Below are 19,586 nucleotides of genomic sequence, written 5' to 3'. Positions count from 1 at the left end.
AGATCACTTTCAAAGATGCAAAATGTTGTGAGTCCCATCAGTCTTCCTGACAAGCCGATCGATCCGCCGCTTGCCATCGCCAGGGGCGTTTATACACGAGACCAATGGAGGCCCCCGGGCGAGAAGAACTATGCAAGCCCCTCCCCACAAACAAAAAAAAAACAGGATGATGGATAAGCAAAGATTTCCTTCAATCAATAATTGACATGAACAAAGCCTGCTTAAAGTAAACAAGCCGGCTAGCCGTTACGGAGATTCCCAATTCGCGACGTGTCGTCGATGTCGCTACGTTGTCGGTGTGGTGTCGTTGATGACGGCCGTCATAAGCCATCTTGTCAGAGGCCCCTTCGGCTCCTATTTGCAGATTTTCGGGGGAACCTATCCTCCATTATTCACTGGAAAAACTCACCCATTCGCTGGGTTTGTATTCAGTCCAAACCAAAGCAATACAATTGTTGCTTCGCCGCCATCTTGTGGCATTTTTGTGCCAGGGAACTACGTTGAAGTGAATTGAGGAGTTCCATTTCGACAAAGAAATAGTGCTTTGCTGCCACCTTGAGGCATCTATAAGCAATTATAGGCAAGGTATCCATGACTCACTGATTTTTCCGATTTTGAGGCAGGCCTCGGTCCCTTTGCCTGCAAACTGCGGGGGCTCCGTCATCTGTTTTCTGTCCGACTCGGCGCCCATCCCAGTTCACGAGGCAAGAGCGCCGATCGCCAGCCAATCGCAGGGCAGATTTAAACAAACAACCTATCGCACTCACGTTCCCACAAATGGACAATTCTTGAGTCTTCAGTGAACCTAACGTATGATTTTAGAATTTAGAGCCTTGAGACGAGATTCAAACCCTGAACCGCAGAACTGTGAGGCAGATGTACGCACCGCGAGGCTAACGTGCGCCATCTGTTGTCTTTACCGATGGCTTATTCTTCATAATAACAATGAGCAATCATCGGAACGCAGGAAATAACGTGCGATGAGTTCCGGGCACAGAGAATTCTGTGGCTGTCCATCCTGCCCGGTTGACCTTTCCGCTCTGGCTGCTTTTAATGAACGGCCAATTAAAAGTGGCATTAAGATCTGTAAGAGGGACTCTTGGAGGTCTACAAAGGCTTTAAAGGGGGCATATTGTGTAAAAATTGACTGTTTAATTACTTGTTGACAAACAGCTGTGTGTCTGGAGTGCCTCCCGCCCATCAAGTGGTAATTAAAGTACCTTTCTTTGATTTTTTTCGTTGTTGTCTGCTTATTTCTGAAGATGTGTCACAAAATGTAATTTATATACAAGGTGCATCTCAATCAATTAGAATAGTGTCAAAAGCACAAGTAGTTCAAAAAGCGAAACCCATTACACAGTCAGTGACCTATGTCATGATTTCTTTTTATTCATTTTGGATGATTGTAGCTTACAGCAAACAAAAAGCCAAAATTCACCATCTGTAAAAACTGCAATATTACATCACAAAAAAAGCAATGAAAAGGATTTCTCAAGTAGGAAATTGGGCAGGAATGTGCCCTCTGAAAAAGTATTTTCCAATCTATCGAATGTATGAGTACAGAACTAAATGGACTTGTCTACCGTATTCTAATTTTATTGAGATGTACCTGGAGTAATAAATGAGAATCATCTTTATTGTCATGACAAATGGATGCACACACAATCTGACCCCTGCCAGTGCGGGGTCGATGGTCCATTGCACACGTTCTTCTGCCGGTCGATGGCCGGGAGTGAACTGCGCCCCCTGGTGGCACGTGGCGATCATCACCACTCTTGAGTTTCAACAAGACCTGGCAGCTCGGCTGGGCGAAGATCCACAGCCACTTTGTGGTCACGGTTGGAGGGAAGATGTTCAGCGAGGTGTCCTTGTGCACAGGCTCACATGGAGACAAACGTCACGCTTGGTGATCAAGTGATGCCTCCACGAGTGAAAATGCCTTGACAGTGGACACACGCATACTTGCGGTTTCAGCACATTTTTGTTTGTTTTGGTTTCATTTTTTTTTTTTACAATGTCTTATTTTTTCCCTTTTTTTTTTACTTTTTTTTGTTTTTTGTTTTGTTTTGTTTTTTTTCTTTTGTGGGAGGGAACCAAGCCCGAAAACACTTATTGATGGTTTATCCCTGCTTATTCAAAAAATGTTTTTCAAAAAGGCAACGCAATGACAATGGCTGTCAATTACCCACAGATCTTCGCTATTCGCATTCCGGCCTGGTCCCTAAGCCCACCGTACCGTACCCACTGTATTCTCTTTCCAGACCTAGCGGTCACGGGGCCCCTACGCAGGTCTTTAGCCCGTGTATGCCTCGGGGCCGGGCTGAAAACTAGCGTTCGAATGTGACCGACCGCTTTTTGGCAAACAGCAACATCGCTGTCGGGATGGCGACACAGTCGGCGGAGTTGTCACGGAGAGGCGGTCGGTTTCCACCTCCGAGCGTGTCAAACGCGCTCTGAGGACGCCGTGGCAATGCATATTCATGATTGCAGGACACACACGTCTCAGCATTTATTAACGGTAATTAAAAGCTGCTCAGAGATGCCGGCGTGCTTAATTGGCAATTACAGGTATTGGTGAAAATGACAGCGATTTATATAGGACATCATTCTAAATAATCCCGCTGCGTTTATACCTTGAAAATGGCCGGGAAGCGTCCACACAAGGCCGCCATTGTAGGAATCCCATTGAAATGAGCAACGTCCGATGGACTTGGTTTTATGTGCATCACTAAATTATCTCCCCTCGCAGCCGTGTAATGGTTGTTCCTCATTGGCAGCGGAACATTTTTTTGACAGGGAAATGTAATGGAGTCCATGGCTGCACGCCTTTGTGTGTGTGTGTGTGTGTGTGTGTGTGTGTGTGTGTCTGTGGAGATGAGGCACTCAGGTGGCGGCGGCCTCCCAGAATGCACCTCTAATGTGGTGGGCGCCGTGCAAATTGACGTGACATTGATGGGCACTCTCTCACCGGCGCCCGCGCACACACTCCCTTCGCTAATAATTGCTGATTAAAAACCAATTAGGAGTCCGTGACAACTCAAATGTGCATTAACCACATGACCTTGTGCCAATGCAAATAGTCGCACGGCGGAAAGACAAAACAAACAAATGTGTGTGAGGTGTGAATCATTTGGTTACATATGGGTGCTAACAGTATTACGTTAAGCTAGCGTAGGCTATGTAGTTGTTTTAAGAAAACGACATGGAATTCCCTTTGTTTTATGTTCACTTTGACAGTAACCTTCAGCCGAGAGTGCTTTTTCTTTCACTTTCTATTTTTAGGATACAACAATAATCTGTTACCATTTTCCACAGGGCACGATTCTCAAAAGAATCGCCTCCGGGCAACGAGTGGGATGACCTTCGTCACGTGCGCAGACGTGAAAGGTGACCGTGGGTTAAAGCCTGCGTCACTTCATATCGAATAAAAGCTCATTTGTGCGAGATATCAAGTCATTTGTCACAATATCGGCCGGTGTAAAATACACAGCGGCGAGCCAGCCTCGTTTCTCAGGCAAGGACACAATTCAAGGTCAACTGTGGCGTTACTCATGAGCTATAATTAAACTGCACTGCAACACAATAATGGACATGACGTCATAGTTGAATCACATATTGTTTCTTTCCTCTTCTTTTAATGCCGCTGATATCTCATGTTTTTGTTTTTGTTTTTTGCTGTGTGTGTGTGTGCTTCATTCAACAAATAGCCTTATCAATCTGTGCACCGTAACACAAAACAATTTGCTCATGTTTGTCCAATGGCTGTGTTCTCCCTTGCTGCACAGTCGCAGCTGTATGCACAATTTCATAAACACAATCGGTGCACTGAATGGAGGCACAGATACTCGGCAAGGAAAGAAAACTCATTATTGTTCTTTAGCTATGGAAAAGCAGTCAATGGCGCGTCTCACACAGAATGACCCCACACACACACAACCTCACGCTCTCCCCAGCACAAAGCTGAATTCCACCAGGCAGCAAACAATGTGCACTAGCACACACAAAAACATTTTGAATAAAATAATCCATTTCTACTAACGTCACTCATCTACACGCGGTCGTCTTTATTGCACGCACACCTCGGTGAGGTTACTCACTCTGTTACAAAGTGAGCAAGGAGAAATGAAAATGGCCCATGGGCAAGCTTATGATAGTAAATGAGTCGAGAGGACTGCGATTGGCTGGCGACCGGTTCAGGGTGTACCCCGCCTCCCGCCTGAAGATAGCTGGGATAGGCTCCAGCAGCCCGCGACCCTAGTGAGGATAAGCGGGAAAGAAAATGGATGGATGGAGTCAAGAGGAAAATCAGCCTGAGCGCACTTTGCCCTAGTTCCGGTCTTGCTGGAAGGATAGAAATGGAAATACTCAGTACATACAGTATGAACATCATATATTTGCAGTAAATCGATATCACACTGTCTTTAAACCCGACTTTCAAACCCTAACCCTGTCTTGAAACCCTAGTTTGAAACCCTAACCCTGATTTTAAAAACTAATGTGAAACCCTAACACTCTCTTTAAATCATAATTTGTTCTGAACCCCTACTTTAAAACACTAACTACTTTGAAACCCTACCCCTCTTTTGAAACCCTAATTTGATGTACTGCTTTCGTTATGCGCAGTAAAACTCCACTCCACAGGGGGGCGTTGTTTGACCAAAAGGTCGAGACGCATCATGTGGAAGATGGAGAGACAGACAAAGAGAAGTACAATTTATAAATTTAACATTTTAATGGAAATTGACATTGACATCGGAAGATTTTTCTCTTTATTCTATAACATTGTTTGGAATTGTCATGCTTAAAAAAATGGCAACCATTCTGTTCAAAGCAAAACAAAATGAGAACTCATCTAAAGACTTAAACGTCCACATGTAAGACATTTGAGAGAAATTCTCCTGCCTTGTGTTTTAGGAGGACATGATAATGAAAGGAGCAACAAAAGAAACATTTAAGAAGACAAAATTGAGGAATCAATGATCGTCAATGCGAAATTCATGACTCCCCGGAAAGCACTGGTCAAATTAATAAAAGACAAAATGTAATTCTACATGATGCAGTTGATTTCCATCATTCCCAAATATTTAAAGAAATCCACTGTAGTTAGTGACTGTCTTCAAACAGTATACAAACATTGTTGCTAATAAAAAAAAAAAGGTAAAACCTTTAAACTAAATGTGAAATGCATGAAAAACATCTTGATCTTCGGTGTCATTTATTCCTTTTAAATCTCATCCCATTTGTGCATCGACGGATGAGTTAGTTCAGAGCTTGAAAAAAAACTCTTAAACATGTTAAAATAATTGTTAAAATTAGCCATGTCCTACTTCAGACATGAATTTGACAAAAAAATAAAAATAAAAATGGAACACACAACGTCCACGTCCGTTTGGCGTTCCCTCGCACATTACCCGAACACAAACCGGCCATAATTTATTTTATTCATTTATTTTAAATCTACAAAACATGTAAAATACTCATTGCTTTCAGCAGCATCCATGTCCCTTAGAAGAAATTTGCTTTGAACAGCTAAACAAAGAGTGAGGGTGGTGGGGCAGGAAAAAAAAAAAAAAAAAAGAAAAAAAATAATGGCACAGCTATACACTGGAAGCTGATGTGAAACAATCAAAATTGCTGTAAAAGTAGATTTCTTTTCATACAGGCACCTGAACATTAAACAGGGGGTGCAGTTATATGAAGAACTTGCATAATAATAATAATAAACAACAACAGGAACAATTTACTAGGCGCTAACAATTGAGAGGCTAACGTTGTCTGTGGAAGCCTGCGTCAGCATCCTTGAGGTGATTGCACATCCTGAGAAGTGGAGGGTTCAACTCCACATGGTCAGGCCTGACTATACAACACCAACGCACGCACGCGGTCACATACATACACGCGGGCGGGCGCACACACACTCCGCTTCAAGAAGCCGTTTTTGGTTTGCAGGCTGCACTGCTCAGTTCTACTCTCTCAATGGATACTCTACACAAGAAGCTTTTTTTTCTTTTCTTTTTTTTGCTCATTTAAGTGCTTGTACAAGGAGGGTGAGTAACTAGTTCCCATCCTTTTTCTTTTAAAAAAAAAAAAAAAAAAAAATTGCCACAAAAGGGAATCATTGCAAAACTAGTGTAAAGTCACGTACTCATTCTTGATCACCCTGTTTGGACTCGCAGAAACCTAAAGATGCCCAAAGATAACCTGATAGTGTCACCAGATACAGTACTCAACATAAATGACCCCCAAGACATTTGTTGGAAAACCTTTTTTTTTTTTTTTTTTTTTTTTTTGATGGCATACTATTTATGTTACACATACAAACACGTTTACGGGGAAGCATTCTGACGCTCAACAGAAGCCAAAACAAAAGCACTTTTTAACACCGTTGAAAAGTTAAATGTCAAGTTGACGTGCAGAAAGGAAAAAAAATAAAACATGTCCGCCTGTGCAGTGAGGCCTAATCAGGCCACAGCAGCAAGAAGAGTACTTGAGAGCGGGGAACCAGTGGTGCTCACTCACGAGAGAGAGAGAGAGAGAGAGAGAGAGAAAGAGAGAGAGAGAGCCAGAGAGAATCAACAATAGTCAAGGAGCTAACGAACTCTTACACATTGCAGGCTAGCATACGTTAAGACACACAAAAAAAAAAAAAAAAAAAAACACACACATGTACATGTAACAAACATGCTTTAAAATCAAGGTTTTCTAAATGGAGTCCAGCCTGATTGATGACACCGAAAGGGCTTCCACTAAAAACTAATATTTGGTGTTTAGTCAAATCCTCTTTCATAATATGTCATAAATCATGATGTCATAAATAGATTCCAATTCTATGTTTCCAGATTAGAGGGCATGGCGACAAGGGGTCTTTTGGGAAAAAATTAATAAACAAAAAGAGTTAGATAGTCATGGCTTTATTAACGCTACCTGAGTTACATTTAATAATTTTGTTTGTTCTGAGAAATAACAGCCAAGAGCCATTCTTTCTTTTCGGGAGGAGTTGGTGTCAATAGAGCTCTAACAACTTACAAAAAAAGCAATTAGTGTACATAAAGTGCTAACAATCCACATGTTAACCAAACCGTAGCTTTGAGAAAACCTTAAAAAGGTCCTTAGTTGTGTTCATTACATCAATACTGATTTGGAGAAGGTGATGAAAATGACATCACAGCGGGCAAATTTGGGTTTCCTAGACTTAATTACAGCTTTCAACACAGCAAAAATGCTTCCAAAGTGAAGAAGCGCCTTAGATCCCTCTGGGTCGGCCATCTCGCAACGACGCACCCATTAGCTAACCGCAGTGACACATGACCGATAACCCATCTTCACATTTGAACACAGCTTGACAAAAGGCGGCATCGCAACCTTTGTAGATGAATTCCTCCAGTAAACATGCAGAAAAAGACAAACAACAGAAAAGGCTGAGTCGGGGTAGCTAAAGTTCGACAACGCGACGCACATTACTTTTGACAGGAGAAAGTCGACTGCCACCCCTCACCCTGTCGTCGACACGCACACAAAAAGACAATGAGTGTATTGAGTCTTGGAAGCAACAATCCGAAACATTCTAACTGAAACAGACACAGAGAGCGAGAAAACTTGGCAATTTGGTTGAGGAGACGTGACCACCTGTAGCATGCCTGTAAAGAGCCAACGACGAGGCGCTATCCAAGTCAAGACGTTCACGTTAGATGAAACACTACAACGGGGGTTGTTCTGAGTTGCCCTGCAGATTTTTTTTTAAGACAAGATTCCGGCCTTTCCAACTTGCTAACGTAGACAGTTTGATTTCATTGAGCCACATGAAGGCATTTGCTTCAAATTGTGTTCTCCAGTCATTCCAGCCTGTGCGTGCATGTTTACGTAAAACTCATTCGAAAGAGTCAGTGGCGTTTCTGCAGTTTGACGGACGGCCGCCGCGGCGGACCGCGATAAAGGCTTTAGGAGACGTAGTTTGCTAATGACACCTTCTCTTCGCGGACGTCATCCGCCACGTTGGTCATCGACTGTCCGCTCATCGTGTTGTAGAGGCACCGATCGATCTCCTTTATCGTTCCCCCCGGAGAGTCCGCATATTAGTCCGACGCCCTCAAAGAAGTTGTTGCCACGCTAAAACGAGCAAGTGTTTTCACAGCTGTCCACCTTCTTCCACTCCAACACCGTCTAAGGATTCCCAAAGGAGAGTAACCACAGCACCCAGAGGAGATGGAGCCAAGTACTGCGGACTTCTACCTCACTGATCAGGTCCATCCTTGGTCTCGTCATAAACAAATACTCGATTTGGATCTGAAGAAGACACAATGCGACAGGACGAAGAGGCTTAAAAGTTTGATCACCTCAACGAGGTCAACGCTCGAGTCATGACGATGCAGTACACGCTTTATCCTATCGACAGCAGTGGTGAGTCTTGGAGGCCAGAAAGAAGGCCTTCTGTGCTGGCCTAAGCACTTCTAGAACCACTGACCTACATTCACAACCTAAATGCAAATATTTGATCCATGAAATTGACTCAATTTATTCCCAACAGTCTACTGTCTTCATTTCGTAGCATTTGGCTGCACTGTTTCCAGTAAGTGGTTGCTAGATTTTCAGAATTAGTATGGCCGATATAATTTAGGCTACATTCACACTGCCAGTCAATTCAGATTTTTTTGCACACGTGACATGTACCTGATTATCATGTCAATGTGAACAATACAATTACATTTTTTTCAAATCCGACACAAGCCTCTTTCATATGTGGATAGAAAACGGGTATGTATCTGATGCGACTGCAGTCTGGTCGCTAATGTCGCGCTAATCCGGCCTATACGTTGTCCAAAAGCGACAAACGTCACAATTGTTCGACCCAACAGAGGCACAAAAAGCAATGGCCGAGGGAGGAACCGAAAACAGTCAGTGGCGAAAAGAAGATTATTTGGAACTGATAAGAAAATGAATGCACAAAATCCTTGAAATTGCCACAATTAGGTCAAGACTGACACCTACATGGGGGGCAATATTGACTTCCGCAAACGCATTGCACCATGTGGCGTCGTGTTTTGTGAGCATGCAACGACTACATAAAACGATTGGATTTAACAAAAAAAATAAAAATTGGGCATCTGACCTTGCAGTATGAACGTAGCCTGAAACTATATTAGCCATAGGACTGTTTCTTTAACCAATCAGATTTCAAAGTCACCCACAATAACGCTGACATTTTGCTGTGTGTAATCGGTTGGTCAAAACAAGCCAATTGCGCACTGCACAAATTCAGAAACTCTGGTGAGTAATTTTATTCCAATGTTATTTTTTGTCACGTTATTAGATAAATATTGATTACGCGCTGCTGCTCCGGATGATAAGAAAGGCACAGTTGTGTGCCGTTATATTGTGTTTTTGTGTAGTACTGAGGGTTTCTGTAATTGTGGTGGTATTACAAGGTGGATAAAGACTGAAGGCCTGCGTAGCAAATGCACACCCTGCCACTGATCTACAGTGCATACAGATTCACAACGCTTCACTTTTTCCACATTTTGTTATGTAATGGCCTTACAAAATCAAAACCATTTCTAGTATGCTTTTGCTTATTTTAATAAATGGGAAAAATCTAGACAACAAAAACAAAATGTGGGAAAAGTTAAGCGCCGTTAATACTTTCTGGATGCACTGCGTAGAGACGCTTTTCATCAGAGATGCCGATTTGTATCTCAGCCAAAACAAACGCACGCAACCAGAAAAACTCCAAACAACACCAATTATTTTGTATTATTTATCATATTTTCTTTCTTTGACTGGTTCTGAGTGACAAAATATTGACAGCTTTTTTTTTATTTCAGTTTTGATTTTATGTGTTTTGGCAGTAAATTGCTAAATATTTTATAACACAGTGAAAGTTTTATTTACAGAATGACACTACAAGAAATATCAGGTTGTATGCTCCTTTAACAACGCTAAATTAAGGGGCAAAAATAAGCTATAATGTAATTTTCAGAACATTTATTGTGCAGATCTAAAAAGTCACACTCAAAAATCAGGACTCTTTTCCAAATAACATTGCCGATATTTTCTATAACCTACTAATATATAGTACGCTAAATTAAGGGGCAAAAATAAGCTATAATGTAATTTTCAGAACATTTATTGTGCTGATCTAAAAAGTCACACTCAAATCAGGACTCTTTTCCAAATAACATTGCCGATATTTTCTATATTTTCTATAACCTACTAATATATATATATATATATATATATATATATATATAGTTTTAATCTTAGAGGCCCCTCATCTTGGCTGGCGTATGCCAGACCAAATTTCATTTTAAAAATTTGGAAGAGGCCTGATTCGAATCTGAAGATCTCAGAGTTTATGTGAGGGAGGGTTCGTATTTACACTGCCATGACTCAGAGAGCCAAAAAATAAATCTCAACTGTGTCACTCAAACGATGCAGTGTGAATCCAACCTATGAGGAAGTGCATCTCAATACTTCTCTCAATATTGTTTATCCCTACATCAGCTTGTTTCATATTTAAAACCTTTAGTTTCAGAAAATATTTTTGGGCTCGTATGACTAGTCGTGAGGGTTTTTGTTTTGTTATCGATTTTTTTCCTGGTCATACAACCAAAATGTATTTAAAAAAATAAAAATACAAATGTAACTCACGTTGTTTTTGCAAGCTGAAAATGTATTCCATTTCTGTTGAGGAGAAGAAAACATCAGTAAATGTTAATCGGCATGAAACATATTTAATACTGTTTAACGGCTCGATTAAGCATAAAAATCTCTTGAAAGCTGACAAGTGTTTGTTGCGATTAGACACGGACAATTTTACTGCAAACCAGCGTTTTACGATTACACAAACAATTTGAGATTTAAATACAGTTAGTTACCTTCAGTGTGATAAGTGACAGCAGCTTTGACGTCGAAGGACCCCCAGCTACGCCTTCTGCAGACATCTTTAGACAAGGCCTGTTCTTTAGATGTGCCAAACAACACAGTGGTTGTGTGGCCCTGTGCAGGCTTAGCACCATTGTCCTTACAAGCAGAATCTACGCTAGTCTTGTCTCTGTTCTCCTCCTCGGCCAGGACGCATTGATTAGAACAAGCAGGCAAAATAATTGAAGTCCTGTTCTCTGCGTCTTGAACCAAAGTGCCGGGCTCCAAGAAGAAAGGGCCATCCTCAAAGCACGGCTGGCCAGCTTTGGCCTGACAGTGGCGCACACTTGCGTTGTCCTCTGCGGGCACCGGCCCGTTTCCCTCTTCCGGCCCCAAGTTGGGATCATTAATGAACGAAAGACCCCATTTATTCTGGAAGATTGCTCCCAAGGCTTTCTGATTTGTCTGAGCAGCCGGCGGGTTGAGGTGCCGGGCACTGGGGAGCAAGGGTTGCATATTTAAAGGGTAAATTAAGAGAGAACACTTCCTCAGTTCATACGCCTCATCCTCAATGGGGCTGCTTGTAGAGCTACAGTTACTTTCCAAAGGAGATGCTACATTGTCGCCACTTCCCGAAGCAGCAGGAGCAAAGAAGGTACCCACTGATGAGCAGCCGTTAGCAGAAACTGGCCCATTAGTAAAGCTAGCTGACATGATGGTTTTCATAGCGGACATGGGGACTTGCGACAGTCTCACAGGTGGAGGCAGTGCTTCTGCTCCACCTTGAGCTACTATATTGAGGTTCTCTTTGACTTTACTTGCATAACTGATCTTGGGAACTATTTTAGCACTGCTATTGTCCACAGGAAACACTGGAGGGGGCTTGAACAAAGTCCACGAGTCCTCTTTTGAAGGTGCGCAAACCTTGGCTTTGTGCCGCTCCTCGGTCTTTTTCCCAAGCGCTTTCCCATCAGAGTTCTTCCTCTGAGGTTCCCCCACTGAGGACTCATAGGCCGCCGCCAGTCTTTGCGCTGACTGAGTCTCTGCTTTGTGTGTGGCTTTTAAGCAGTCAAACCTAGAAGTGCCTCCCTTTGCGGTCACTTCAGCATTAAAAGTTGTGGGCTCCTGTGTAGTGTTGCCCTGCTGCATGTCGTTTTCTCTCATTGCATTGTCAGTGTTCCTCAAGTTGTTACATCTGGCCTTGCGTTTCTTCGGCGTGGTATACCCGCCCTCGGCTCTGCTGCCATCATTTTCCTTGCACGAATAGCCATTTATAATCAAGCCGCATTGTGCGACACCATTTTGGAGCAACACAGAGTCTTTCTTATCCTCGCCATAATTCAAGTCATCATTTTTAACATCTATAGCCTTTTTGTAGTCTAGTCCTTTGCTGCTCGCTTTTGGAGCCGTTGAGTACAGCCGTTGCGTTGACTTCTGCTTCACATTCGTGTTACTTGTGTGTCTGTTTCCATTGCTGTTGGGGGGATGCAGCATTCCAACAGTAGCAAACGAATGCGTACTCTTTGCCACCTCCTCTTCACCGACACTTACTTTTTTGTTGCCTGCAAGGGAGACAGAAACCTTTAATACTACAAATATGCCAATTACTAAATAAATTGAGATAGATTAACTAATTTATAAAATTACTTCAACAGGTTTGTCAAAGGTTGTTATATTGCAAAGATGAGAAATGCAGCACTCTCAAGTTTACAGTGTCACTAAACTTGCCTACCTCTTCTAAATGGGTCATAGCAGTAATTAATCGCCAGTTATTCTTAACTTTGAACTAAAACAAAGTGCAAGAGCCACACAAGGCATCAACTGATGAAACCCATTCAAAATACACTAACTAAAGTGTTCTGTTACCAGAGTGCCCAAACAAAGCTGTCAAAGAGCAATTCGGTGCTCTGTTCCTTTAAAGCCAACCTTCCTGTTATTGCCTGCAGCAGAGGTCAAAGTTCACAAACACTGCTGCTGTCATCGTGGTTTTAACTTGACAACAGAAGGCCAACTCGTGCTGCTGCTGGTTTAAACATGAACCTTAACCCAAAAATACATGACTGACACATCCAACGATGTGCTCTGTGTGTGTGTGTTGCATTACAGACATGTGATATCCAGCACAACACGTGTCAAAAGTTGATTCTTCAAAGTGGAAAGAATATAGAAAAATATATAAATGTTTGACTGGTGAAAAATATGGATTCGAATCACCATTTAAACCCATAACTGGACTAGCCAAGAACCATAAAATGTCTACTCTTGAGCAATGAACTGCTGTGTCAACGAAGGACTTCACATTCAAAGCCCAGTTAACTCGCAGCAAGTAGCGAGAAACAAACATATCTCATATTGACGTATAACGCATGTTGGACACCCACATATTTGTACTTTTATTTAATTGTCACGGATTTGTCGCGTGTTTTCGGCCCTGAATGTGCAACAGGCCTATCAAAGCTGGCTAGCACAAGCTAACGTCTACTAGCTAGCTGCTCGGCTATACCAAAAGACTAAACATGGCCACCTAACTAAACCAAACCTAAAAATAGGCTGTTTTAAATGCGTGTCACAGTGGAAGCACGTCGTTGTAGGATTTAAAAACTTAACCGGCTAACTTCAGCCTTAGCCCCTCATTTATGCTCTAACATGGCCGACAGGAAACGGCAGCTCCGAACATTCCAGTGGAGCCGGCTCCTTTCCCAATACGGGGCGACAGTAAAAGCTTGCTGAAAAGAGCTCAATTCAATCGTACGGCTACCACTTGTTAATAGCTCGAGGCGACCCCGACGGCTTTCCGCGTAGTAGCGTTGGCCCAGGGAAAAAGTGGGCGAGGGGAGCGTCGCACAAGGTCAATTCCCGATATGTCAAACCACCGCCAGCCACAACTGTCACGCAATGTCAGCTAGCCATTGAGCTACATAACCAACGGTGTCTCCGGAGACAGAGGCCGAGAAACGAGTCGAGTTTTTATCAATAAGCCACTCTTTATGTCGCATGTGATACTCTACCGTAAAGCAAGCAGCGTACGTTAACGTTTAAATCGCGTTGGTTAGCTCGAGCACGGTTGGGGCTAGTTGACATTAGCTGACTAAGGCTAGCAAGTGTTAGCTAACTTTTAGGGCTGTCCAAACCTGTTTTCTTCGGGTTCGTTTCCTGATGCTGGCGCTGGTGGAAGTGGCTCTGATCATGTTTTACACAAGCGCTCCACCGAGGAGGGCTCGCGCCGTCTCCGCGGTGCTGATTTCGACTGTCCCGTGCCCGATCTTTGGGCTGTGCCTCCATTGAAGTGGAGAATGTGCGACTTGTTTAACGGGCGCTTATGCTAGCTCGCCGGGGAGAGGGGGGAAAAAAAGAAAAAAAAGTACAGACCAGTCCAATCACTGCCAGAGCGAAAACGGAAGCTATTTGAGGACTGGAAACGTCAGCAGTAAACGACAACGTCTAAAAATGGTTTGTCGCCCTTACTAGATTCCACGTTGAGTGTTTATGCGAAGTTAAACAGCAGACATGATCGCAAGTTTGAAGGCATGTTGGGTAATTCACACGAAACGAAGGCAACGATGATATTGTTGACAAATGGGGTTGCTGTTTCAACTCAAATCATAAGACCGGAGGCGCTGCCACGTCTCCAGCACATTTTAGTGGAGGGTCCCGGTGGAGTGGACCTGGAACCCCCCTTTTTTTCATAACATACTGTAGCTACTCAAGTAGAAATACAGATACAAGAATTTAAAAAAAATAAATAAACACTAGTAAAAGTAGAAGTACTGATTCAACTCAAGTAAATGAAATACTACAGAAGTTATTTATTTTATTTATTTTTAATTATTTAATAATTATTATTTATATGTATTTATTATTTTATTTTATTTTTTATTTGCATCAAATGCTCATACTGAGAAGAAGAAGAAAAAAAATCACTGGACATGCTATAAAAACAACGTTTTCCTATAGCTTTGCTGTCATTGTGAACTGACAAAGATGATAAATTAGCAAATGATAATATAGTTGGAAAATACAACTCATATATATATATATATGTAGAAGTGAGTAAAGAGTAACCAAAAATTGTACTCAAGTACGACTACTTTAACTTAATAATATACTACGAACTTGAGTAAAAGTCAAAAGTGGTCCACCAAATAATAACTTGAGTAAATAAGTATTCAGTTAAAAGGAATAAAAACACTCAAATAGGCTACTGAGTAACACTAACTTCTAATGAATTTTTTTTTAAATAGCACATGAATTTCAAATGCATTGACAAAAATATAAAATGGGACTATGCAAATTCAAATATTGCCCAACAATATCGCTTTAAAAAAGTAGATCATATTGAATTTCAGCAGTTGGATTCACCCACATTTATTAGCAATGCTCACCTCTTTTTTTATTATTATATTTAAAAACAAAGTATGAATTCTGCCATCTTACATCTTTATCTTCAGTGCTGCGCATACATTGCTTTTCTTTCTGCTTCCTTTGAAGGCATTCTAGAGCGAGGAAGAGAGAAGTCCAATTGATCTGATTGGGTTGGACGGACTGCAATGTGCATTCACGTGCTGCGGTTGTCCTGCTGGTTTTATTTCATGGAGCATTACATTTTGCTAACGCAGACCCGAGACAGCCTCTTGTAAGTTTCTCAAGTTCCAAGTAGCGTTCTTGTAGGCGGCAGTGACAACATTTTTAGGCAGACACAAATGACAGCGCATCACATCGCTCTTGTTTTCATAGTCCATCCATCCATTGTCTATACTGCTTATCCTCTCGGGTTGCAGGTGATCTGGAATTCTAGTGGTAACGTTGGATGGGTTAAACAGAGTGAAGTGACACAAGTATGTCTGACAAACCAAAATATATTTTTTAAATTATTGCCCAAGCAATAATACATATCTCAAATCCTACTTGGAGCCAATATCATCAAGCAGTTGTCTCAAATATGCAGATGTATTCAATGGCCGAGTCCTGTTCATTTTGAGCTGGACAACACAGTGGCACCTGTACAGGCATCTCCACGGAACGTCCCAGTAGCGCTCAGAAATGCCGTCAAGGCTCAGTTGGATAAACACAAGAAGGTCGGTCATATAACAACTACTGTATATCTCAACCTACTGAGTGGATCATCAACATTTGAATTGTCAAACAGCTAGAAAAGTTAAGGATTTGCATCGATCCCAAGTCCCTCAACAAAGCTTTAAAGGGGTCCAATATTATGCCCACAGTGGATCTTTACGTTTGACGATGAATGTGATGCTTTTCTACAACGTATATTGGACAGAGAAAGCAGCTACATGACAATATTTTGGTATTGATGATTGAAGCTCCCTTTCGGTGCATCTGTGGACCCAGAGGTTTATCAGTGGAGACAGCATGAACTTTTGTCTGGACTCAGTGCTGTTGAGCCAATAGCTGATGACATACTGATTGTTGGCTGCGGAGACACCGATGCAGAGGCTGACGCCGATCACGACGCTAAACCGATAGCACTGATCTGCAGATGCAGTGAGATCAAACTGAAAAAGTTCCAGTTCAAAGTCAAGGAGGCGAAGTTCCACAAGCACTTTCTGACAGCGGCCGGATCCAAAGAAGATCAGGGCAGTACAGGATAAGCCCTGCCGACGCTAAGGCAGTCCAGAGATTGATAGGATGTGTGACCTATCTTGCAAAGTTTTTGCCCCGCTTATTGGAGTTGTGCGAACCTTTGCGACGACTGCTGGACAAGGACGTGCTACGGCGTTGGCTGCCCAAACCAGACATCAAACGACTGGTCACTGCAGCACCGGTCTTGAGGTACTACGACGTGACAAAGCTGGTCACTATTCAGAATGACGCTGGCCAAAAGGGACTGGGTTGTCGCCTCCTGCAAGAGGGACAGTCAGTGGTATTTGCATCCCATGCACTGACATAGACTGAGCAGGAGTATGCACAGATTGAGAAGGATTGCTTGAGAACTGTACAGTAATTGCATGCCAACGCTTTCACTGTCACCTACCTGGGCCCGACATGCACATTAGCAACATTTTAGAGCCACTCTACATACACACCAATAGAACCGAGGTAGCATACGTTCCGTCTGCACCCTGAAGAGGGCACAAGAGATACATGTATCAGGCTATCTAAATTCACTAGCCAATGACTGACCCAGAAAAGAAAGCACACAGCTGATGACAAATGCCTACAGACAATAAAGACAGTAGTCTTACAAGGGTGGCCTGAACACAAAATATGATGCTCCCATGTGTTTCTAGTCATATACTTTGTCTGTACTATTAATTGTACTTATCATGTCTTGTTTCTTACGTATACCATATTTGCACTACGTTTCTACTGCTAAAATAGCAATGTTGCTGCTCCTGTTCATCGTCTTGTCACTCTTATTTCATACTCTGTATATATGTATATCTTTTGACATATTCCACTTGCATTCGCACTTTCTGCTCTCTTTGCACTTCCGTGTAGATGCTAAACTAGATTTTGATGTCTCAGTACTTTGTGAAACGACAATAAAATTGAATCTAATCTAACAGAATGTGCCTGTCATATGTCCATTTGAACACCAGATGGCAGTATTCAGCGTTTCAATGAGGCCTCGAGTAGTTAAACCTGCTGACGCAATGGGTTGGAAAGCCTCAGTGATTCATGGGGGCTTCACATACGGTCTAAAATCTTACACCAAACTATGTGCTGACCGCAACTCTATAAAAAAAAACAAAAAACATTACCATTCAATAAATGGTAGCCTAATGGTTTAGGGCAATTTCAAGATGACCGCTTCTTGTCTGAAATGTGTTTGCAGTATGGCATCGGTAGTGGTTTAATACTACCATTGAAATCGAATGGGATTTGGTTCAGGGCTGTTGAGCGAAACTATTCATGTTTCGGCGCACCCCCAATTTGAGAGTCCAGTGCACCAACTGCTGGGTTAAAAGCCTGAACCGCGAAATTATCAGACAGCAAGCTGTTTAATAAGGATTACAAGGAGTAACGTTTGATTGGCACAGCGCGAGCTGACATCCATTTCACTCACTCTCCCACTCTAAGCTCCAAACTATCTCCAAATTCTAGTATACAAACTATAAAATCTTTGTCTAAACCATGAGCTGATCGGAACTTTATCAAAAATAAAATTTTGAATGGAGCCAGAGGGGTTTATATTGCTGTCAAACCTCGCTGCAAAATCTGAAGGGCTTCCTGAATCAGTCACGTGGTACCATAGATATTGTATATAAGACTTGACTCACTTATCATTTATGTCTGTGGTACAGCCAGGAAGCGAGGCTTCGGACGTTTTCATTTCCGGGCCCTCCCCTAAATGAATCAATACTCGATACACACTTTGCAAAAACATCTCCTCCATTACCCGACACATGCTTCAAAGACTCGGCACATCTCTTAACATCACTACTTTTTTGTCAGTGTCAAAGCGTATGCTAGTAGTAGTAGAACATTTGAAGAAAAAATCTTCTGGTGTCCCCCAGGAGTCTGTCTTGGGCTCCCTCCTCTTTATTGCCTGCATCCTACCTCTTGGCAATATTTCCCATAAATTCAACTTACACTTTCACCGTCACTCTTCCGCCTTCCTCCCTTACTGCCTGCTTCTCTGAACTCAAACACTGGTTCTCATCCAACTCTCTACAACTCAACAGTGATAAAATTGAAATCCTACTCATTGGTAGCAAGTCCATGCTAGCCAAAACAGACAGGTGGCCTGCAGCCTCCTGTCCCAGCTGACTTTGCGCGAACTGTGGGGTGCACCCCGGACTGGTTGCCAGCCAATCGCAGGACACATATAGACAAACATTCACACTCACATTTACACGTATGGACAATGAGAGTCCTCAATGAAGAGGCAGGTTTTTAGAATGGAGGAGGAAGCCGGAATACCTGGAGGACGGGGGGGGACAAAAAACACCAAGCATGGGGAGAACGTGCAAAGTCCACACAGGGAGGCCAGAGCCTGGATTCAAACCCCCAACCTCAGAACTGCGAGACAGCTGTGTTAACGACTAGGCTCACGGTCACCATGCAATTAAATTTAGCGTAAGGGTTTTTTTGCTGCTTGAGTGTACAGACTACTGTCAATTATTATTAATATTATTATTTCGTTGTGTCAATTATTGTATATCAGGGGTCACCAACACAGTGCCCACGGGCCTGTTCTATAAAAGTAGCTCAGTAGTGATAGGATATTGTGGAAAATTTTGTGGAAATAAAGCATTACAAATTGGTATTTATCTTTTCCTACCTTAAATCATAATTGTTAGAAACCATTGACATGGTCAGTGTCTGCACATAGATGCATATCATTAATTATTAATATGTAATGAAAGGTAATTTGAGTACATTTGTTCTTTCAGAAGTGTGTATCAATTAACCAATACACAAGAAGTAGCTCTCACTTTTAAAAAGGTTGCGGACCCCTGCTAGCTGTATGCTGTGCAGTAAATGACAGTAAAAAATCCTTTTTACTTTTGTACTTAAGTGTATTTCAAGGTATTTACTTTTTTTAGTTTTAGTGAAAGGAGATGAATGGGTACTTGTACGTTTCCCCCTTTTTTAAATTACTCAAGTATTTGTACTTCTTTTAGTTAATTACACAATGTGAGTGCTGTACTTAGGCCAACTCTATTTATTTGGGGAAGGAACAGACGCTCGTCCGTGACAGGAGTGAGACCCCACGAGGGGCTCGGCTCCCGGCGGCGTCGCCTCGCCTCTTCCACTCAGCCACA

General features: G+C 42.3%; 1 protein-coding gene across 2 annotated transcripts; it reads right to left on the bottom strand.

The window, feature by feature from the left end:
• Positions 1 to 393: 393 nt before the first annotated feature.
• On the bottom strand, positions 394 to 14,277 carry nufip2 (nuclear FMR1 interacting protein 2). Of its 2 annotated transcripts, none has more exons than XM_061752963.1 (4): positions 13,989 to 14,153; positions 10,872 to 12,419; positions 10,645 to 10,677; positions 394 to 4,341 (listed from the first exon to the last, which is right to left on the bottom strand). In XM_061752963.1, the coding sequence occupies exons 1-4, from the start codon at positions 14,137 to 14,139 to the stop codon at positions 4,094 to 4,096; spliced, it is 1,980 nt and encodes a 659-aa protein (XP_061608947.1). In that variant the 5' UTR covers positions 14,140 to 14,153; the 3' UTR covers positions 394 to 4,093. The 2 variants fall into 2 exon arrangements, with proteins under 2 accessions (XP_061608947.1, XP_061608946.1); XM_061752962.1 differs by lacking the exon at positions 394 to 4,341 and adding an exon at positions 4,709 to 8,283 and having other exon boundaries at positions 13,989 to 14,277.
• Between the last annotated feature and the right edge of the window lie 5,309 nt (positions 14,278 to 19,586).

The sequence above is a fragment of the Phyllopteryx taeniolatus genome, chromosome 17 (genome assembly GCF_024500385.1).
Source record: "Phyllopteryx taeniolatus isolate TA_2022b chromosome 17, UOR_Ptae_1.2, whole genome shotgun sequence".
Classification (NCBI taxonomy): Eukaryota; Metazoa; Chordata; class Actinopteri; order Syngnathiformes; family Syngnathidae; genus Phyllopteryx; species Phyllopteryx taeniolatus.
The sequence above is the reverse complement of the archived record's forward strand: the minus strand, read 5'-3'. Positions and strand labels throughout refer to the sequence as shown.

What these genes read in the sequence shown, in the direction of transcription:
- nufip2 (XM_061752963.1), bottom strand. Translation starts at nt 14,139, where the DNA reads ATGGAGGCACAGCCCAAAGATCGGGCACGGGACAGTCGAAATCAGCAC. An exon ending in TGTCACTTATCACACTGAAG is followed by an intron (nt 10,678 to 10,871) that starts GTAACTAACTGT and finishes TCTCCTCAACAG; the next exon opens with AAATGGAATACATTTTCAGC. An exon ending in TTTCAGCTTGCAAAAACAAC is followed by an intron (nt 4,342 to 10,644) that starts GTGAGTTACATT and finishes CTATCCTTCCAG; the next exon opens with CAAGACCGGAACTAGGGCAA.